Consider the following 23,087-nt stretch of genomic DNA (forward strand, 5'->3'; position numbering starts at 1 on the left):
TGACACCTAAGATCAGCTTGTCCTTGGCCAGGTGGCTCAGAAATTCAGCAACAAGTCCTTCCTTCTGATTCTCTTGGAAAACTTTGACTACGGATACAAACCGATCAGTCTGCAGACAGTATCCAGTTCTGTTGTTTTCTTGTGGACCTCTTGTGTTTTTGTTATTGCCCATCATCCTTCATTCTTTTGGACATCCAAACAGTCCCTGAATTCTTGTGCTCTATTTAGGGTCTATGAATTCTTGCGTTGTGACCTGTACTCTTCTCCCGAGATGTGGAATTGACAGTTAAGTCAAAGATTTTTTTATTTTTCAAGTTACTTTAGCTTGGCTTTCTATTGCTTCATTCTTTTTTGTACCACCCTACAACTTGCTACAAACAGAAGGGTTGGCACTTTGTGCTGAAATATGGCCTACAAGGTTGGAGAAAGTCTCTACTTGGTTTCCAACCTCCTTTAGGCAAGGCGTATACCCTATCAGCCAGTGTCCCCCAGTGAGCTCAGAATTTAAAAAATAATTTCCAGTCAGTGCACACATATTTTTTTTGTTTTTTTTAAAGAGTACATCTAATATATTGCTAATGCGCTGTTATTCAAACCTAACTATTGTCATTTATTAGAATACAGAATTATTAATATTTTCGTGTAAGTCTGTACTTGAGTCCCGAAGCATGTGCTAATTTAAATGCATGGATTTTCTGTAATAAAAAAGCTGTAATATTGACATACAGAGGGTGGCATCCTTTCACCATTGCTTTAAATGCCTTGTGTTACAATTGATCTTTAGACTTGGTGTTGTAATAGAGCTACTGAAGGTACTGCACATTTCATAGCCTAAAAATGACTATTGAGTATATCACAACTGTATTGCGTTAATTACTTTTTTAAATCTATTACCCTCTTTCTCATCACAAATTGTTGACATGGCCTACTAGTTTGTAGATACATGTATTTTAACCTTAGCTGGTATGTAAAAATGGTATACTAATTCCTGAAAATGGTAATGGGAGAAAACCTAGTTGAATGATTACAATCCCTCTCTCCTAAAAGCTACTAGGAACAGGCCAGGCTTCAAATTATATGTATTCATTATGAATGCACAATCTGTTGCAGGTTCAGTCCATATTTTCGCACAAAAGAGAAGCTGCTTTTGAGCTCTGTATCTTCTAGCAACATGATCGAACCTAAGAGCTTTTTCTGTCGCTTTGACCTCACAGGCACATGCAATGATGATGACTGTCAGTGGTAAGTTGGAATATCTAGCAAGGTTTCCTTTTTCAGGAGCAAATGAACAAGTAATATTAAATGGACTACCTTTTACATTTTGTTAACTTTCTAGGCAGCACATGCGTGATTGCACACTCAGTCGTAAACAGCTATTTCAAGATATTCTGTCTTATGACTTGGACTTGATCGGATGCTCTGAGAAAAGTACTGATGAGGAAATTATAGCTGCAACTGGTAATGTGTGCAATATTTTCATTATATGGTTCCAAGTTTTTTCCTAAATGATATGTGCAGTTTGACACTTAAAATGTTTCCCCTACTCCATTACCTAGATTTTTTGACTAATAGAGGTTGTAAACTCACCTTAAAGTCTTTAACTTATAGGTAAGCCTATATTAAGGTTTACCTATAGGGGCTATAAATATCTCCTAAACTTGCACCGTTTTAGGAGATATTTACATTGCATGCAGCTGATGACGTCATCGGCGCATTCGCTCTGAAGGAATGGCCACCTGTGCTGTTCCTTCAGAGCCCTATGCCGTGAAAGGCGGCTCCCGCGCGCATGCGCAGTAGTGATGTAATCGCGTCCCCGGCCAATCAGATGGCCGTAGGACGCGAACGAGGAAGCAGGATGGCCGGACATGTCGGCACTGCCAGTGCTTCGTTTTAAGGGAAGTATTACATAATGAGCTAGTATGCGATGCATCCTAGCTCATTATGCCTTTGTCTTTACAGGTTTTTTTTTTCTTTTTTTTTTTATAAGGGTTTACTTCCTCTTTAAATTTGCAGAACTCTGGTGAAGGCCCCATAATGGGCTGGTTTCTATAGAAGCTTTCAAAGCAGTGTTTTCTTTGCTAATATCCAAGCACTTGCCTCTTACGTAATGATTGCGTTCTCATGTCAACATGTAGATCAACAGGCCATTCTCTGTGGGAGACAAAACATGGTAGAGGTTTCTAGCTGTACCAGGAGTCAATTTAGAAACTAGAGTTGCTGTCCAGGCATTAAAGAGGACCTAAGCTGTGGAATCTGTGCACAAAAATGGCAAGCACAGTGCAAAGTTCTTGTCACTACATTTGTAGCTTGTCATTTCCCCATAATGTGCATTGTGCCCTCCCCGGTCTGTGTCAATTATTTTCTAAAAGATTTAGGCTAAAAATATACCTCCTGCACTCCTGATACCTCTGTATAGGGAACATTTCCTTGTGCCTTTTTGAAATGCACGATGGTACCTTTTTTTTTTTTTTCCCCTCATGTGTTAAACAGATAAACTATATGAGCATGCTTCCTTGGTGGGATTTGATCCAAGCAGACAGCCAATCAGCCCCACCAAGCAGCTATCTGGTGAGGTCATTCTCATCCTAGTTTTTGGACTGTATTGCACCCATAACCTGCCAAACATTGCAGGATCAGCTTGGAAGTGACCATTGGTCAGTGAGCTCTATGTGGGGTGTGCTTTTCAGTTCTTAAGTTAGCTGTGCAGTGCTTTCTAGGTCCAGAGCTGCTGGCATTGTCTCTGCACTTGTTCTGCCTCTGAATATTCTTGGGGAGTAGACCAGTAGGGCTGGGCATTAAGTGTTACTCATTTTGCTTGGTGCAGGTTACTTGGCAGGGTGCAATTAGTCTCCTGCTGTCCAACAGATGAACGTCCCTCCGGACTTGCATGCAAGAGCTGGGCCTGATGGTGCCTACCTTCGAGGTGGTTCAGTTTGCACAGTTCCATGCGAGGTCCCTGCAAAGGGAGATTCTGACCAAATGTGACAAGACTCCCCAGTCTCTGGAATATCAGATGCAGCTGAGTCAGAAAATGAGGGAGTCCCTGATATGGTGGCACTTCGGCTGGGCAAAGCCTTCCTCCCCTTGTATTGGATAGTGGTCACCACAGATGCCAGCCTGTGGGGCTGGGGAGGCATTCTCGGCAAGCATTCTGCTAAGGGGATCTATACCCTGGAAGAGTCCAGACTACCGATCAATGTCTTGGAACTCTGAGCGATCAGACTGTGTCTGGATCATTGGACGGATCGTCTTCAGGGTTGTCCAGTGCACGTTCAATTGGACAATGCCACAACCGTGGCTTAGGTGAATCAAGGAGGCACAAGAAGTGTCCTGGCAGCTTTGGAGGTAGCAGGCATTATAATACGGTCAGAATGGTTTGTTCCAACCCTCTCCGCCGCACACATTCCCGGGGTGGAAAATTGGCAGGCGGATTATCTCAGTTGGCAGGCGGTGGACCACGGGTAGTGATCCCTTTATCCAGAAGTGTTTCATCAGTTGTGTCTCCAGTGGGGCACTCCCGAGGTGGATCTGTTGGCGGCTCAGCTCAACAGAAAGGTGCAGAGGTTTGTGGCTTAGTCAGGAGTTCCTAAGGGAGACGCCACAGACGTGCTGGTGGCCCTGTGGGGTCAGTATCGGGTGATTTACGCCTTCCCTCCTCTCAAGCTTCTGCCCAGACTTCTACGCAGGATAAAGGCAGAAGGGATTCCCGTCATCTAAGTGGCTCCGGACTGGCCTACGCCGGGCTTGGTACGCCGATCTGGTGCTGCTGGCCACTGATGTTCCTTTGAAGCTTCCCCTCAGGGAGGATCTTCTATCCCAAAGACCGATCTATTCTGCTTTACAGTCGCTGGGCTTGACAGGTTGGCTATTGAACATCTGGAAATGAAGGATGGTTGTTTATCTGAGTCAATGATACCTACCCTGTTGAAATCTAGGCAGTCTACTTCTTTCTAGAAAGATCTACCATCGTACGTGGAAGACGTACCTTGCGTGGTGTGAGTCTCTTGGGATTCCTCCTCGCTCCTTCTCAATGACTCGGATCTTAATTTCTTTCAACGGGGGGTTGAACAGAAATTGGCCTTGAATACCATCAAGGGCCAGGTGTCTACTTTGGTGGTCTTCTTCCAACGACCTTTGGCCACACACTCCCTGGCGCGTACCTTTCTCCAGGGTGTCTGACAATTGATTCCTCCAGTGCGGGCTCCGTTCTCTGCTTGGGATCTTAATTTGGTGCTTTCAGCTCTGCAGAAGCCTGCTTTTGAAAATATTCGGGAGATTTCCCTGCTTACGTTGTCTCAGAAGGTGGCCTTTTTAGTGGCTATCACTTCTGCGTGCAGGATGTCGGAAATGGCGGCGTTATCCTGTCGTTCCTTACCTTGTGATTCAAAGGCTAAGGTTGTTCTTCGCCCCTGTCCGTCATTTCTTCCGCAGGTTGTCTGATTTTTCTTTTGAATGAATACATTGTGTTGCCTTCCCTGTGTCCCAGACCTTAACATCCAAAGGAAATTGCCTTGTATGCCTTTGATGTGGTGCGGGCAATTAGGTTTTACCTGCCAGCTACGGAGTCTTTCAGGAAGTCACTTCCTCACGGATGTGTGCTCACGGATAGACCTTTAAAAGGGTTGACCACTTCCTCTGCGACCATTTCCAGATGGATCAGACAGGTGGTGGTTCAGGCCTATTCCATCAGAGGTCAGGTTTTTCCTTTTCCTTCCAAGGGGCGCTTAGTGCCTCCTGGGCCTTCTGTCATCAGGCGTCAGTGATGTAGGTTTGCAAGGCAGCCACCTGGTCGTCGGTGCACACTTTTTTATAAAGTGGATGTGTTGGCATCTGCAGATGCTTTCTTTTGGCCGCAAGTTTTTGCAGGCTGCTGTTTAAGAGAACCTGATCCTCTTTGAGGGTATAGCTTTTTTTTTTTTTTTTTTTTTTTTTTTTTTTTCAGATGGGCTCTGGCTGTTTGAGCCCTTGTTGCCTAACGTTTAATCTGGGGAATTTTTTGGTTATTCCCACCCCTGCTTTGGGATGTCCCAATGGTTATGAATATCAGGAGCTGTGTCAGTCACTGAACGAAAAAGAAAATTGGATTTTTGACCATTTCTCTGATTAATCGACGGACACAGCACCCACCCCTCTGCGGAGTTATTCTCCTGACACTGCTTGTTACAAAACTGAGTGGCTATAGCAGAAAGAGGGAGTATAACCCCTGGGATTGCCCATGGGTGTTGCCTAGTGTCCTACTCCTGTAAGGGGGGGGGCAGTATAACCCAATGGTTATGGATAGCAGGACCTATGTCCTTCAATGAATCTCAGAGAAATGGATTTTACGGTAAGTCAAAAATCCCTTTTTTTTTTTTTTTCTCTCCCCTAAAAGCATGCTGGTTGGAGGTGGTTATATGGGGCTGAGCTACAATTTTCCTGTTTGCAATCGTTCCAACTTTTTGGTGGCATTATACCCAACTGTTCCTTATTCCCCTTAATGGGCTCCAAGAAAGATTGTAATCTAAGTACAAACATATTATTTTTTCTTCTTTTTTTTTTTTTTCTCCCTTCAATTGCTACCTGGGCAATATGTAGAGCAGGTGCTCACTGATTTTTTTTTTTTTTTTTTATTAAAGGAATTTTTGTTCAGATTTCTTTATGACCTTGTGACCTGTCCTGTAAAGATGGAACATACAGTATATTCCCCCGTTGTGTTTTGTGTTTAACAAGATTTTTATTTTTTTTATAATTAACTACTCTTTTCCCCAATCCCAGCCATTCCTAAACTGTTAGGTCCAAAAAATCCTAAATATTACATTTCTGGTTTAAACTGGCTGTATATGCCCCATAGCAACCACGTATAACTAGACTTTCAGTTCTCCAACTGCCTTTTTTTCAGGCAACTTATTGGTGTCCCGATATCTGTCTGACATTTTATTTCCAACTTCTTTCCAGAAAAATATGTTGACAGGCTTTTTGGTGTTAACCGGGATCGCATGTCAATGGATCTGATGTCAGTTCTTCTTGTGAGTCACGTCAATGAAAGCCGAAATCACGGTAAGTTTTTTTTTTTTTTTTTTTTGTTTCCGCTTTTTGAATTTTTGGTAGAGAATATTGTTTGTAAATTCTAACTTTTTGGGAATGGGTTTCCTGTTCTGCAATTCAACTATTCAATCTCATTGTAAGTGTTGCAAAGTAGAGCTGTCAGCTACTTGAGCTAAATGTCCTTGTTAAAACTGACCTCAGTGACCAGTTTTAAACCATTTTAAAAAAAAGTTTTGCTCGATTAGTAAATATGTTACTGGAGGTCTTACAACTCGCCTCCTATAGAATCGTCGCCACTGTCCAGATCAGAAAGGTGTTAGTCTGTCATACTTTTTCTAGGTTTCCCAGAAGGAGTTACTCCACAAGAGTTCCAATCTAATATGACATGGCCATCAATGGCAGCCCTAAAATCTAAAAGTGCAAAATGTTATAAAAAGATAAATATTGGTTTTCTGTGGTTCACCTGCGTTAGAGTGCACCAAGTCGCACAATATTACATTATCGTCTGTTGTGCTTCAGTACAAGAAAATACTGCAGGTCTTTTTTATATCCTAGGTGTGTTAGGCAGCCTAGTTAATTGTGCAACATAACATATGCTAAACGCACTGCAACAGACCTATAGTGATATAAAATGGGCCCTTTAAATTATGTATGTTGTGTCCAGGCTAAGAAAACTTTTTATGATTATGCAAGTAGAACTTTCCTCTGAATTGTCGTTTATAGCTTCTCCTGTTTCTGCAGTTAGTCTTGTCCATTCTTCACGAGCATGACATTTCAAGCCATTCTCTGCTCTCCTCCTGTGTTCGGACTGTGTAAATTGTGGGACCAGCCACTTCACTGGAGGTGATCGTGTTGCCACTGAACTCAGCTGTACATGGATTTTGGCAATTGCCATCTCTCCCTCCCCCTTACTCTCCCCTTGTTTGTTATCTTTATGGTGTGTGTTTTTATTTATTTTTTTTATTGGTACTTGGTCTAGTTTGTATGCTACTAGTGGTAGTTATTAAATAATGCATGTAAGTATAGCTGTTGTGTTTGGCCCAAACTGGCCACAGCTTTGCTTTAAAAGCACTTTGTGCACGGCTTTTGAAGTGAAGTTTGCCTTTCCTGCTGAAGCACTTCCTTAGTGGACTATAGATTGCCACTGTTAGAAAAGCATCAATGTTTTTTTTTTTTTTGTTTGAGTCACTCTGCTTAAATTGTGTTATATTACTACCTGCAGGAGTCAGGACATTCAAAACTAAACATAAGCTCACCCTAGAGGAAATCCCTGCCTGTAGTTATGCTCTCATTTCCTGAAGTGCTTAGTGCTCTGTTTTCTCTATCATTCGTTGACAGACGCAGCTCCCTATCTTCTTGACCATTGGGTTATGCTCCCCCTACCAAAGTAGGACACTAGGCAGGAAAAAATGTTGCCATGCTATGGGGCAGTCCCTGTAGGCATACGCCCACACACTCTGCTATAACTCTGTTTGTTTCTGCCTAGTTTAGGATTAGGACCTAGTTCCCAGCTGGGACTTCGGTCTTAGCTGTTTGTTTTTGGGAACCTTTTTGTAAGAATTTATTTTTTTACTTGGTGTTCCTTTTAAGAACATTAGGGAAATTACTCTGCTTACACTGTCACAGAAGGTTGCCTTTTTGGTGGCTATAACTTCTGTCCACAGAATATCTGAATTGGTGGCCCTGTCCTGCCGTTCACCTTATCTGGTGGTCCACAGAGATAGTGGTACTTTGACCTAATGTGGTTTATGATTTTTATCTGAATGAAGACATTGTGCAGCCTTCACTCTGTCCTAAGCTCAAGCATCCCAAGGAAATTGCTTTTCATTCTTTGGATGTGGTTCGGGCTATTCGTTTACCTGGCGGCTACTGAATCTTTCAGGAAGTCAGACTTTGTCCCCATGAAGGACCTCAAAGGATTGGATGCGTCTGCTGCGACCATATCCAGATGGATCAGGCAGACGGTAGTACAGGCTTATTCACTTAAGGGTCAGGTTCCTCCTTTCCCTGTGAAAACGCATTCTACTAGGGCGCTGGGTGCCTCTTGGGCCTTTCGCCATCAGGTGTCATTGATGCAAGGTTGCAAGGCGGCAACCTGGTCGACAGTGCATACGTTTACAAAATTCTACAAGGTAGATGTGTTGGAATCCTCAGATACTGCTTTTGGCCGCAAGGTTTTGCAGGCTGCTGTTTAAAAGAGACTATTCCCTTTGAGGGTGTCTGTTGGTTTTTGGTGAGCTCCGGTTGTTCCTGGTTGAGCTCCATGTTACCTGGCTGGCTAAGTTTAGCTTTTGGGGAATTACATTCTTTCTTTGTGATGTTTTTTCCCACCCCTCATGCAAATACCGCTTTGGGGCGTCCCAATGGTCAAGAAGATATGGAGCTGCGTCTGTCAATGAACTACAGAGAAAAGCATTTTACGGTAAGGCAAAAATCCAGTTTTTTGTTCACTGTTCTGGTCAAGGGCCCCTAGGACAAGCTGCTTCTCTCTGCTCCCTCTAAGGATTCGCATGCATCTCCACTGCAATCCACAGGTGCAAACTCTACCTCTTCTATTGGTGAGGGCAAACCTTCTTCCTCTTGACTTGTTCTGGAAAAGAAGCTGTGGTAGTAGCTTCAATTAACTTGGTACAATCAGTGTATATCTTTTATCTTTGCGGCTGCCTGTTTTGGCTAAATCTCTTGTTACATGTTTAATGCATTAAGGTAAAAATGTCCCAGTTTTTGTATTGCTCTCTCACCTGCCCCTGATTACTTACATGGGTCCTATCTCAATCCAGAATTGTGCCTGTCTGTAGAGGCTCTCCTCACACACAGCCCAGCTCAGGAGCAAGCCCACAGGTGTGCTACTATAGCAAGTGGCTTGCTATGGGTACGCACACAGAGGAGGAGGAGCCATGAGTCTGGGACCCCAGAAGAGATTTGGTGCCGCTCTGTGTGTTAAGATTTCACAGAGCAGGTAAGTATAACAGGTTTGTTTTAGAAAGATAAAAAGCATTTACAACACCATTAACGGGTAAATACATATTCTTATTTGTAATTGCTAAAAACACAAATGCGTTAATCTGTTCATCCAGTGAAGATAGTTTGTATTAGAGAAAATTAAACATATAATAATCTCCATTTCTTTTTTGTTCTATTTTAGGATTTAGTATTTCTGTAATGTTGTTTTTCACAGTCCCTCCACACACTACATATAAAGAAAAGAGGAAATGGAAGCCCATGTACTGGAAAAAACCTGTTTCAGATAGTAGCAGCAGTGATGAAGAGGAGACTACAAAAGTGGTTGGCTGTGGTAAGATTGATATAGTTACCCAGTTAGGTTAAATAAGACAGTTTGAGTTCAACCAATAGAAAAATAAACAGATTAAAAACCTGCATATACTCAAAACCCACAGCTGATCCAGAGGAAGGTTAAAATAACTTTGTAAAGCATGGTCCAATTTGCTCCAACAGGGGAAAAAGTTCCTTCTTGATATGTAAGCCGAAAGAAGTTCCCTGTATCACAAATCTACAGTGATATAAAAGAACAAATTAAAATACAAAAATATAAATAAATATTTGCACTATCAGATAATATAAAATTGCACAAATATTAAAAGCAGCCAGCATAAATTTAATAGCAAATAAAATACATGTGAGAGTCCTATATGCAGCGCTAAAAAAGGTTAATGGCTGCCCATATTAAAAACGGAGGAAAAATTGAATAAAGATGAGACCCCGCACCAGCTTCAGTGTGAATAAGAAACACACCACACCACAGTGATACTCCAATCTCCTTACCAGAAGAAGGAAAAAGGCAGGCAACAACCAGGATCCAAAGGGCACTAAGTTTCAACAGCAGATAGACAGCTGTATGCTGGGAGCATTGAGACTGAAAGGACTTGCCACAATCCTTTATCTCCACACAGGACTCCAGTAGATAAACTTACATATAGGTATCCCCAGAATAAAATTAAGCAATACATAGTGAAGCCCATAATGAGAAAAGCTTTATTAAAGTTGTACTTGCAGCAATATCGTAAAAAAACGAGCAGTATAGAATCAAATGCCGTGGCTCACAGCGTGCTTGTGTCGAACAGGAAAAATCAAAAGTGCCCATTTTGAAGGCTTATATGCAAGTAATTGTAATATACCCCATACTCATTTACATGAGGCAGGATCTGGGGACCGTCTTAAAGGGGGCTTCCAGATTCCGATAAGCCCCCACAACTACCGGTCACATTTGTGGGGATGAGGTCCTTGCCTCCATTAACATGGGGACAAGGCGCATTGGTTTAGCTTGGTATGGTTCAGGAGTGTGGGGGTTGGGTGGGGGGGGGGCGCTCGCTTCCCGGCCCCACTCCTTGACAACCCAGCTTACGCTGCGCCCTGATTAGGCAAAGCTTTGTCCAATCGGGGGCGCAGAATGCAGTGTGTAGCGCTCAGTGCATTGAAGGATGTTCGGCGAACGCCAAACACCCTGCAAATTTGGGTCTTTGAACGGCTGAACAGGCAAATGTTCTGCCCGAACTCATGCTCGGGCCAAATTGTTCGTCCATCCCTATTTGCCTGGTCACTGATGGATAACCATAAAGAAAACTATGGTTAATATTATTGACATGTTGTGCTACTTTTGCTTCTCTATCAATACTTTTTGGAGGTTAACAGTAACAGATCTGATATTTTGTCCAATTTTTTTCACCTACAGTTCCAGTAAGTGTTCCAGAGCTCAAAACAAAGGTTCCTGTTCATGATGGTGTTGTCACTACAGATGATGTCAGGTATTTCACAAATGAGACTGATGACATTTCTAACCTGGAGGCAAGCGTGCTTGATAACCCTCAAGGTGTACATCTGTGGATCAAGTTGGCATACAGGTGCTTAAATCAAAATGAAGGGTAGGTTCTTTGGTTTATTTTCAGTGAATGTGACATTTTATTCTAGCAGTAATTGGTGAGAGAGATTTATTTCAGCTGCTAAATAATTCAATTTTCCCTCATACTGTTCGCTTCTATTCATTGACAAAACCACAATCCGCTTATTGTTTTAGAGCACTTAGCGGTAACTAGCTATTGTATGTCTGTTATTGCATTTGGGGCACTTAATATCAAAATGTGACAGCTTTATTTTTTAAAACAAAGTAGAAATGGGTCATGTATTTGCTCTGCCTTTTGTACACATTTTATCTAAAACAATTGTTGATTGTTCACAGCAATGGCTGAAAGTGTAGGTAAGAAAAAAAAAAATGTAAATTGCGCTCTCAGATGTGGTGCTGACCCATTTCACATTACCTCAGCCTGTGCTGGACAGTTTTTGCTGGCCATGTGCAGCTTCATTCCTCTGGTGTACCAACAGGACCTGCAATGTAGATTAACTGTAGTTTTAGTATTCTAAAAGATTTTGTAGATATATTTTATATTCCAGACAGTGGAAACCCTTAGCAAGTGTAGACACGTTCTGAAGAATCTACTGTAGTGCGATAGACCTGAATGGTAGGGAATTCGAGTAGCCACACTGCTGACTGTCTAACGGAGGAACATCATTTTTCTTCTCATCCTCTCTCCTAGTAGAATTAAGCCAGATTGGTCAGACTAGGCTACACACAGGTTGCTTCAGGCGCACTCCAGCATGTTTTGCACACTAGATGCCATGGATGCATCCTGTATTAAATATTTATTTGTAAGTAACCTAATTTAAAGTATTACTAAACCCACAACGTTAAAATCAGTCTGTATATGCAGTAAAGCATACTTGTTATACTCACTGTGGAACCTAAGGGGTTAATCCTACCTATTATGCAAGAAGGCGGTTTGATCCAGTCTTCTCTGATTATCCCCTTCTTGCACAGTCCCCAATTCATCTCTAGATAGTACAGAGCCTTGGAGGCACTCTGCATATGCTCAGTTTGGTGTGTGTTGCTAAAGAGGTTTTTTTTTTCTTGGAAGAGTGCATGCCATTAGCACAGGGCCATTTAACACTGTCTAGATAGAGGGTCAGGGTTCATGCAGAGTCATAGAAACAGTAAGAGCAGAATGAAAACTTCTACAAGCATTAACCAGTGCTCAGCCAGACACTGATCGAAAGTACAAGACTGCTATATGCTGCTGATGAGAAAAGCTATTTAGCAGTTAATATTTACTAAGATAAATGCATTTCCATGTTCTATGTACTGTGGGAGACGAGATATAGTGAATGCAGGCTCCTAGATTTAGTAACACTTTGAATGGAAAATAATAACTGCAGATGCCTTGTGGTTCCTGCAAGTAGCTGTCATGGTCTTGATATCCATCTAGGTCTCTGTGAAGCACACTTTGCTAGGTCCAGGCTGTCTACTATACAGATGTTAGAATATTAAGGTAATGAAGCCCCTATAGGTGGGATATCGTGTGCCTCTTTTGTCCACCCGAAAGACATGCATATGATGACCCTAACAGATCCAATTGATTTTGCAATTGTTTTTCCTCCGATATTGGTCCCGAGGAAGCTACGCACTATAGCGAAATGCGTTGACCTGCAGGAGGCGACCTAATGTACCACTGCCCTCTTGAGGGCTGCTTGTTGATGGGTGTTCCTCAGCACTCCTATGACCCTGTGAACCTTCCAACCCACCTGTCACTCTAGGTCCTGACATTGGAAGTATACTTTTTAAGAACACACCGACACAAAAGGAATGACATTTTGCTTGTTTACTTAAAGGATAAACAGGTACAACTCTATCAGTCAGTCAGATCCCATCAAAACCAGGGATATTCAGCAGGACTGATGTATAAAAAAAAAAATAGCAAACAAAGGATATCCATGAACAATATTAACACAATATTCTAAGATTGTGAACAATGACTGTTAACCTTTATAGCACTACTATAACTGCTACTTAGAGGAAATAACTTAGAATGATACCAGTGCAGTGACTATTCTAGTTAATAATGCAATAAAGTACATTCAGTGTGTCCCCTTTAAGTTGTAACCGGTATTAACCCCTCTCCTAGCAAGGCCTTGCTAAGTCTTCGTCGGCAGTTGGAGCTCTTATCACTGTCCAATGTAATATTTGTAAGACCAAAAGAAGTGATATGTGTGCAATACTGTCTGCGGTTGGAGTGTTGATGGAAAAAGGTTATACTTGCGGTTAGGATTCCACACAGGCACCCTTTCTTTCTCTGATGTCCATATGTGAGGATCCTGCAATACAAGCCATTTGCTCTTCCACGCTCACGCGCCTAGGAGTGAGCGATACTCTGCTGCCTCGGTCAGTCTGTCTGGCCTCCACTCGCTTCCTCTTCAGCTATACTGTGTCAGCACTCAGTGTAGCTATCAGCATCCACTGCTGGGGCGAGCTCCGCACTCGGGCTAGGCCTCGTGTACTAGGCCTCAGTCACCAACAGTTGTGTGAGCACTCAACAGACTGATCCTCACTCACTGGGTCCTGGAAGCAAGAGAGCGTGCACACTGTGGAACCGATGGGTTTATAGTCTCCCCCATGGGCCTTCACTTTCCCATTGCTCCCTGGGAGTGCAGCTACCCAGACGATAGTCTGCTCCTACTACAGAACTAAATCTCCCACAATCCAATTTCTCTTCCTGTGAGAGGCCGATCTCCGCCTGATAGCAGTCTTAAAGGGCACACAGGCAATTCCAACAATAATGATAATCGTGCAAGTACATATATATTGCAATAGTCCGAAACCCAGCTACACTAATATTCAGATATCCTCTCTTTGGGGATTGCTACCCAGGATGCAATAGCTGTATTAATCACATTTTCTATCTGTATGCTTCGCCATTGTTTTTAATGTTTTTTGTTATGTTGCATTTTGGATGTTCTACGTCCTGTTTTATCAATATGTGTTTAAATAAAATATTTTATTACTTTTACATATAAAAAATAGTTTGGTCTCATGCTAATGCCAGTAAAGGCCACCTGTTGCAGGACAGGGTCCTGCGTCTTTTTTTTTTTTTCAATCAACCAGACTGTTTTATTCCGAGTCTGAGATGGATGTCTGTCTCACAGCCGGAACCCAGCACCATGTACTTTGTGTAGCTTAAGTTATATGCATTACATACAGTGCTTACAGACGCTGCCTCATGTAGTGAAGCAAATGGTACATTTGGACCAGCTTGGTCCAAACAAATTATTTGAAGTGACAGGAAACATGGACATCAGCTTTAAGCATCAAATTGCAGAACGTCTAGGATCCCCTCCTTGCAGAGGGCGCAGGAAAAATCCTGGCAGCATGCTTCAGCATCTGTAGCTGATGGCAGCCATTTTTAGTCTGGCTGGTGGCCATGTTTGTGTAGCCCGATGTCACGGGGGCCATTTTCCCTTAGTCTGGGAGATGCTGGATACGACCGAAGCCTTGTGGGGATGCTGGACCTTTGCAGGAATTAAAGCTGCACAAGGAGACTCGGGACCTAAAAAACCTGAAAAGGATAAGTTTTGTCCCCCTTTCTGGGTAACCCCACTACCGCCTCAGTTTCCTCATCCTGCACCCGGGACATATGAACAGGGATGGCGTCCATGGTGATGCTGGGTCCGAATTCTCGTCCGATCAGTAGGATGAATACTTGGGGGGTCCCTGTTATCTCTCTCTCTGCTGATAGGTACCTTGAGCCTTGGGGGATCCTTTAGTGGTGCCAAATGATTGTTTTTGTACTGCAATGTCTTCCTTTCCTTTGATGGAGCCTCAGGGTCACATCTCCCCCACTGAACCCCCCCCCATTGAGTTGGCAGGTCCCTCGGAACTCCAGCTTCCCATGGTTGCACTAACGGTGGTCCTGCAGTCCTTAGTGTCCCGTGTGGAAGTGGCGTGTGGGCAAGGCCCAGGAGGAAGCATCCCCCACCTTTACCTGCTCAGTCTGTCTTATTTGATTCTGAGCCTAATGCCGGCGTGGACGTGGTCCGTCCAGGGGGGTTTAAACATATCACACCCCCAGATCCATCCAATAGTGAGGATGATTCCTCCATGGTTGCAGCACCGAATTAACCGCTGGTGGACGCACTTATCACTGCAATGTGTGAGACTTTAAAAATGGAAGGATGCTGCTGTTGTTAATACGGACGTGGCTGTGTCGTTTGGTACGCATAAGCCCCCTTGCACTCCAGAGTGGTTTTTCTTATGTGCCTTATTTTGACAGGTTTTCCTGTAAGGAATGGAAACAACCAAAGTTACACTTGGTGGTCCCCAAACCTTTTGCTGTACGTTACTCTTTTGAAAAAGTGGACTAGTCCACCGATGGACCCTTGTGTTTCCAGGTTGAACAAAGCTACCATGTTCCCAGTAGAGGCGTCTCCATTCTTTAAGGACCCGGTTGACAGGAAAGCAGAGGCTGGGGCACACAGAATGTTTACTATGGCTGGTTTGACATTGCGGCCAGTCTTTGCCTCAGCCCTGGTGTCTCAGACCCTAACTGAATGGGCCAAGCTTTGGTGCCAGAGCCTGGGGGGTGAGCAGGTCCCTGCTGCCTTTTGATTTAGCAGACCAGTTGGTCCATGGGCTGCAGTTTTTGTGATGCAGCTTTAGAAAAAAGTTCCTGTGCGGTCCAGACTTTGTTTCAGCGGTGGTGATTAGGCACGTGCTGTGGCTTAAGAATTGGTCAGCAGACCAAGCCTCCAAGAGAGCTCTCATTGATCTGCCCTTTCAAGACGATCGCCTGTTTGGGGCTACCTTGGATGGCATCAAGAGTATCACGGGGAAGAAGAGTACCTTCCTGCCTGTCTAGGAAAGGTAAGGAGCTTGTCGCAGACAGGGGCCCTCCGTCTCAGCACATAGAAAATGTTGTTCTTCTGGGACAGAGAATAAGTGAAATGGATCTTTCAAATCTTCCATGGGAGGTTTCAAGCATACTTGGTCTGGTAACCCTAGAGCTAGCTTCTCCAGACCCACAGACAAGACCCCTTTAGCACGAAGGTCTGCCCCATTATTGGGGTTGGGGGATATCTTTGCTGGTTTCTGGCCTCGTGGACCTCCATTTGTCTCAAGGGAATAAACAAAATGATTATTTTGGGGTTACCCAGAAAGGGGGACAAAACTTGTCCTTTTCAGGTTTTTTTTAGGTCCCGAGTCTCCTTGTGCAGCTTTAATTCCTGCAAAGGTTCAGGTGATGTCCGAACTACCTAAGGTCCCCCCCCCTATCCCTGTCCAGGGAATTGATCTACCGAAGTCTGATTCTAATTCTGACCTGGGTGGTCCTTCCTCTAGACAAACTTCAGGAACCACAGGCTGTCATTCACCGGCTGCTGTCACACGTTTGCACAGTCCTACATGCAGCTCCTTAAGCAGGTTCGGCTGCACTGGAGGATAGCAAGATTTGTGGCGAGATTTGGGGTTCCTCTGGCAGACGCCACAGGCGTCCAAGGGCCATCGTAAGGCCAGTATCCTCGGCTCATGCTTCTAATGCAATTCCTGCGCGGAATCAAGGGTGAGGATCTTCCAATCAGTCTGGTGGCCATAAATGTCCCTTGGGGGCTTCTTCTCAGAGGAGACGATTTGTCCCAATGGCTATTCTACCATCCTGCTTTAGTTGCTGGTTTTAATGGCTTAGCTATTGAAAGCCAGGTACTGAGGGATATAGGTCTGTTTGGATCAGTGATCCCCACTATGGTGAAGGCGTGGAAGTAGTCTTCCAGCAAGATATACCATCGTACATGAAAGCGTACATTTCTTGGTGTGAGTAGATTGGCCCTCATCCTGGATCCTTTTCTGTAGCTTTGATCTTAACCTTTCTTCAACAGGACATTCATCAGAAATTGGCCTTGAGTGTCAAGTGCCAGGTGTCTGCTGTGGCCATCTTCTTTCAGCGACCCCTAGCCACGCACTCCTTAGTTCGTACCTTCATTCAGGGAGTCCGATGTGTGGCTCAACCTGTATGGTCTCTTTTGCAGCCATGGGATTTAAATTTAGTACTTTCAGTTCTCCAGTAACCTTTATTTGAGAATATTCGGGGGATTCCCTTGCCTAGGTTATCCCTGAAGGTGACATTCTTGGTGGCTATTACCTCGGCCCGCAGGGTATCAGAATTGGCTGCATTATCCTGTTGCAGTTCCTATTTAGTGGTCCATAGAGAGAAAGTGGTTCTTCGTCCCTGTCCATCATTCCTGCCCAAAGTTGTCTCTGACTTCCATTTGAACGAGGACATTATTTTGCCTTCCTCATGTCCCAAGCTGGCTCATCCCAGGGAATTTGCTTTGCATACCTTGGATGTGGTTTGTGCGATTCGGGAGTATCTGGCAGCTAAGGAATCTTTTTGGAGGTCAGACCAGACTCTTTTTGTGGTTACGGACTGACCAAGGAAAGGGCTGGCTGCTTCTTTGGCTACCAATTCCAGATTGATCAGGCAGACGGTGACTCAGGCCTATTCCATTAAAGGTCAGGTTCCACCTTTCCTGGTCATGGCGCATATTCTACTTGGGCGCTGAGTACGTCTTGGGCCTTCTGTCATCCGGCACAAATATCACAAGTTTGCAAGGCGGCCATTTGGTTGTCAGTACATACCTTCTCAAAATTCTATAAGGTACTTTGTCATCTGCTAATGCTGCTTTTGGCTGCAAAAAGTTTTGCAGGCTGCGGTTTAAGAGGGGCTGTTCCCTCTTCAAGGGATGTTTTTCTTTAAACTTTTGTTTTTCAGGTGGGGCTCCTGTGACCTGGTTAAGGACTCTTATGTTTAGCCTTGGGTTATTTTCCCCACCCCTAATTTTTCTTTTGGCACTGCTTTTGGACGTCCCAGTAGTTGATTTATGGAGCGCTGTGTCCGTTTAATGAACGGAGGAGAAAATGGGATTTTTGTACTGACCGTAAAATCCATTTCTCGGAGTTCATCAACGGACACAGCGCCCACCCCTCTATGGAGTTCTGATACTTCTAATACTGCTTGCTACTTAATGGATTACCTAGAGAAAAGAGGGGGGTGTTATACCAAGCTGAGGACAGCCCATGGGTGTACCCAGGTGTTTTTTTGTTCTACCTAGTCCCTCTTGGAGGAGGCAATATAACCCAGTAGTTATGATTTATGGAGCACTGTGTCCGTCAAACTCGAGAAATGGATTTTACGGTACAAAAATCCCATTTTATTGGTTGTAACATAACAAAGTATACATAAGGTAGAGGTGGAAGACAAAGTTCACATCACATTGAGGTATCGGAAGCAAAGCAGTGCAAATAATTCCAATACCAGAAGTTAGGAACAATATATCATGAGAAATAATATAACCGACTGGTGCAGGATGGGCTACCTTTTGTGCAGCATCATGGAGTTAATTCTTTCCGACACCTGGCAAATGGCAGGATTGTACAGGGAGCTGCAGTTTAAAGATGATTGCATCAAGGAGTGTAAAAACCTTTTGTTTTGTAAAGAAACCTTTTCTGTGTGTGTGTGTGTGTGTGTGTGTGTGTGTGTGTATATATATATATATATATATATAAAATATACATTTTTTTTTTTTTTCTGTTTCAGACAATAGCTTCATATTAACTTCCTGCAGCTTCACAGTACTATTTTTTTTTCCCTGTAAATAGCCAACACTATCTTGTGATTTTGATATTAACTAAAAATCTTGAGTAGTTTTGATCATTTTTGTTTAGTGATTTTTTTTAAAAAAAAAATTTTGCAGGACTTCCTCTGAACGTTTGGATTCTTCTTTGAACGTATTATCCCGAGCGTTAGAACATAACCGCAACAATCAAGAAATTTGGGTCCACTACCTTAAATTATTTTCTAAAAGGGGGAACGCAGAAGAAATTCGAGAGATGTGTGAGACTGCTGTGGAATATGCCCCTTCCTTTCAGATTTGGTGGAGTGTAAGTTTTCCTTTTAGTATTCAAGTTTGAATTCTTAAAAAGTGACACAAGTTGTAATGGACTGAGGCGATAGAATTTGCTGACAAACAGGTCAGGCAGCTGCTTCTCGGACACTGTAATATACAGCTTAAAGTACTCTCCAAAAAAGAGTGTGCAACCTATTAACAGATACTTATTCTACTTGGGATACATTATGATTTTTTTTTTTTTTTAACTGAAACCTTGGTGTTAAAACACTTTTTCTGTATTAAATTTGTACGCATAGAGAAATAAAAAGGGGCTTAGAAAACCAGTCGATATAATCTGTGTATACTAGTAATTTTTCTCATCTAATTTTACCCTCCAGTTTCTGACTTTAGAGAATTCATTTGACGGGAAGGATCAAGTGTGCAGCCGTGCAATACAGTATCTTATACAGCAAATACAGGAAGATCCGAAATCTGAACTGCTTTCATTGCAGTGTTTGGAAGTTCTGCTGTACCGTGCACATCTAAACCTCTTCACGGGAAGAATCCAAAACGCTCATGCTATTTTGCAGGTACTGCACATGACTGTTCTTTCTGGAGGTCATCCTTTGTAGTCTAGGTGCCGTTTTAGAGTGACTTTCCTTGCCCTTTTTTTTTTTTTTTTTTTCTCCTTGCTGTTGTCGGCTGGTAAGCCACATTAGCTGTATGCTAACTGAACTGTATTCTCTGAAATTTAGACAAAATATTTGGCCTAATGGAGAGGTCATGGTCAGTAAAGTGGACTTCCCTTCGCTTCACTTCCACGAAGTTTGGGCAATATGCTACAGCATTTATGTATAATGTGGAAAGGTTTCTGTACCCTTCTAATGAGTAAAATGATGCCTAGGAAGCCTCTAAAACTTGTGCAAAGCAAGTGTGACTAAGCCTGTTAAAAATGCAATTTATTTAGTATGTTTCATTTTTTTACTATTTGTTGATCTCGAATACCATGAAGCGAAAAAGCTCAATTCACAAGTTGACGTTAAAAGCAAAGACCCAGCTATAATCTTTATTACATACTTGCATTGAACCAATGCAAGTATGAATATCTCATACCTGAGGGGCCTCTGGGGAAGCCTGACAATCACTGTAGTAGTATGTGCTACTACAGTGATGGCAGCGATCTTCCATGCCCTATGCTGAGCAGCTTCTCCTTTGCACATTGACTACAGGGGGTAGTTCGCTCAACACTGTTGCCATTCATAGAACTAGTTCTTTCGTTTGGCGGACACAGTGCTCCATAAATCATAACTACTGGGTTATATTGCCTCCTCCAGGAGTAGGACTGGGCAGAACAAAAAACACCTGGCTATGCCCATGGGCCATCGTCAGCTTGGTAACCTCCCTCTCTGCTCTAGGTAATCAGTTTTAGTCTGTCTAGTTAGGTGTAAGGACCTAGGCTCCCAGCTGGGATCTCTGGTCCTAACAATTTTTTTCTCGTTCCTTACATCTTTTTTGTTTTTTCTTTTGGGAGATCGACAATCAACTGCCAGGCTGGGCAACAGGCTGTATAATCTAGATCTAGTGGTCTGCCCAGCCAGCGAGCACATGCAGACTGCAGCTACGTGCTAGGTCGGCAGCTACATAGCCTCACGGACAGAGGCTGGCCTGCGAGTTAGTCTTGCAGGGTTGCTTACGACCAAGTTTGGGTCTGAGTCGCAGCGGTCCCTTGGCCGACTGCTCCCCTACTTCAGTGGCGAGGATTCTGTCTGGAGCGTTACCCACACCATGTAAGGGTAAGTACAGTCCCCACCCTCTCCCCTTTTTGCTGTTTTCTTTTGGGGTGGACACGGGTAACCCCCAGGGACGGTCGGAGCTACCTGCAGGTTACCTGCTCCCATCCTTTTAAAATCCCCCAGTGAGCTGGGCTTCCCCCACTCCCTTTCCCCCTTGTCTGACCTGGAGTCTGGTGATGGTCTCAGCAGAGGGTGCAGAGGAGACCCCTGGGCCCCCACTATCCCCACTCTGTTAGGGTCCTGGGATAGTGTCCTACCCAGGTAGTCTGGAGGGGTCCCAGTGTAGGAGACCCCTAGGTGCATGCCCCACGGTTTTGCAGTGTGGGTATAGTGCAGAGATAGGTGCAGAGTCAGGAGGGGGTCCCCCTGCAGAGGGTGCAGCTTTGCAGACGGCACAGGAAAGATCCTGGCAGCATGCTGTAGTGAATGGCGGCCAGTTTCCCTTTTTTGTCTGGCTGGTCTCCGGTTGGTGGCCATGTTTGTGTAGCTTGATGTCACGGGGGCCATTTTGCCTTAGTCAGGGAGACCACCAAAGCCTTGTGGGGATACCGAAGCAGCTCCTCAGTTTCCCCTCCCTCCCTCAGTTTCCCCTCCCTCCCTCCCTCAGTTTCCCCTCCCTCCCTCCCTCAGTTTCCCCTCCCTCCCTCCCTCAGTTTCCCCTCCCTCCCTCCCTCAGTTTCCCCTCCCTCCCTCCCTCAGTTTCCCCTCCCTCCCTCCCTCAGTTTCCCCTCCCTCCCTCAGTTTCCCCTCCCTCCCTCCCTCCCTCAGTTTCCCCTCCCTCCCTCCCTCCCTCAGTTTCCCCTCCCTCCGTCCCTCCCTCAGTTTCCCCTCCCTCCCTCCCTCAGTTTCCCCTCCCTCCCTCCCTCCCTCCCTCAGTTTCCCCTCCCTCCCTCCCTCCCTCCCTCAGTTTCCCCTCCCTCCCTCCCTCCCTCCCTCCCTCCCTCAGTTTCCCCTCCCTCCCTCCCTCCCTCCCTCAGTTTCCCCTCCCTCCCTCAGTTTCCCCTCCCTCCCTCCCTCAGGTTCCCCTCCCTCCTCAGGTTCCCCTCCCTGTGCCTGAAAATATGAACAGGGATGGCGTCCATGGTGATGCTGGGTCCGAATTCTCGGCACTCCCCTGATCGATCGGGTGAGTCCCTGGGGGCCCTGTTATCGCTCTCCCTCTCTGCTGAAAGGTTCCCTGAGCCCTGGGGATCCTTTAGTGGTGCCAAAAGATTGTTTTTGTACTGCAAGGTTCTTTCCTCAGGGTCACATCTCCCCCATTGACCCCCTCATGGGGATGGCAGGTCCCTCGAAACCCCAGCTTCCTGTGGTTCCACTGACTGTGGTCTTGCAGTCCTTAGTGTCCCGGGTGGAAGTGGGGTGTGGGCAAAGGCCCAGGAGGAAGCCCCCCCGCGCCTTTTCTTGCTCAGTCTGTCTGATCTCATTCTGAGCCTCATGCCGATGTGGACGCGGCCCATCCAGGGGGGCCTAATATCACACCCCCAGATCCATCCGATAGGGAGGATGATTCCTCCATGGTCACAGCAGCTAATTAAAAGCACTGGTAGACTCGCTTATCACTGCAGTGCGTTAGACTTTGAATATGGAGGATGCGGCGTTGGTGTCGTTTGGTACGCATAAGTCACCTCGCACTCTACAGGTGTTTCCTTATGTACCTTATTTTGACAGGTTTTCCTGTAAGGAATGGGAGCAACCAAAATTACCCTTTGTGGTCCCCAAATGTTTTGCTGTACGTTACTCTTTTGAAGAGTCCCTTTTAAAAAATGGACTAGTTTACCAGTGCTGGACTCTCCTTTTTCCAGGTAAAACAAAGCTACCATGATCCCGGTAGAGGAGTCCCCGTTCTTTAACCTCCCTAGTGGTCTGATTATGTCCAGATTTCTGTGCTAAAAGCGGTACATTCTTTTGCATGAAAATCGGTTGTTTTATATTTAAAAACTCACCTTCCCCTGCGATCCCCCGCTTTCCTCCCAGCCAATGCCTGCACCTGTCTTCCGGGTCCCTTCCCTGCGAGCGTTGCGACGCAGGGGGGTGAAACCGGCGGCAGTTTCACAAATGTAAATACACCAAATGACATGATACAAAGTTGTGATCCTAACGGATTATACTGTATCATGACATTTCACCACAGGATTTCCCCTGGTGACTTTCCCAGTGCCCCTGCCTGTGCTTTTCTAGTTCTTTGTGCCTGGAAAATTGAGAACGACCAAGGCGTCAAAGCGGTTTTTGCGCAGAAGCGCTTTTAGCTGTTGCTGTTTTCCAGTTCGTCTAAAAGCGATTTTAACGCAAAAAACGCTTTTTGGATGGCATGGTTGTTCAAAATTTTCCAGGCACAAAGCACTGGAAAAGTCACCAGGTGCAATCCTGTGGTGAAATGGCATGATACAGTGTAATCCGCTAGGATCACAGCTTTGTATCATGTCATTTGTGTATTTACACTTTTGAATTTGCCGCTGGTTTCACCCCCCTGCGTCGCAACCTCAATTTAGTACTGTCGGTACTTCAGAAACCGCAGTTTAAAAATATTTGTTAACTTCCTCTGTCACAGAG

At 44.5% G+C, this 23,087-nt stretch overlaps 1 protein-coding gene across 2 annotated transcripts in view; it reads left to right on the forward strand.

Annotated features, from left to right (window-relative positions):
- ZFC3H1 (zinc finger C3H1-type containing) overlaps positions 1–23,087 on the forward strand; it is a 198,484-nt gene that overhangs the window by 129,584 nt on the left and 45,813 nt on the right. For both annotated transcript variants that reach the window (XM_082253106.1, XM_082253107.1), the window contains exons 17-23: positions 1,111–1,242; positions 1,337–1,458; positions 5,935–6,036; positions 9,203–9,319; positions 10,715–10,904; positions 18,610–18,796; positions 19,143–19,334. In XM_082253106.1, coding sequence (XP_082109232.1) covers positions 1,111–1,242; positions 1,337–1,458; positions 5,935–6,036; positions 9,203–9,319; positions 10,715–10,904; positions 18,610–18,796; positions 19,143–19,334 — 1,042 coding nt within the window. The remainder of the gene's footprint in view (positions 1–1,110; positions 1,243–1,336; positions 1,459–5,934; positions 6,037–9,202; positions 9,320–10,714; positions 10,905–18,609; positions 18,797–19,142; positions 19,335–23,087) is intronic.

This window comes from Pelophylax lessonae, assembly GCF_965119305.1.
Source record: "Pelophylax lessonae genome assembly, chromosome: 4".
Lineage (NCBI taxonomy): Eukaryota > Metazoa > Chordata > Amphibia > Anura > Ranidae > Pelophylax > Pelophylax lessonae.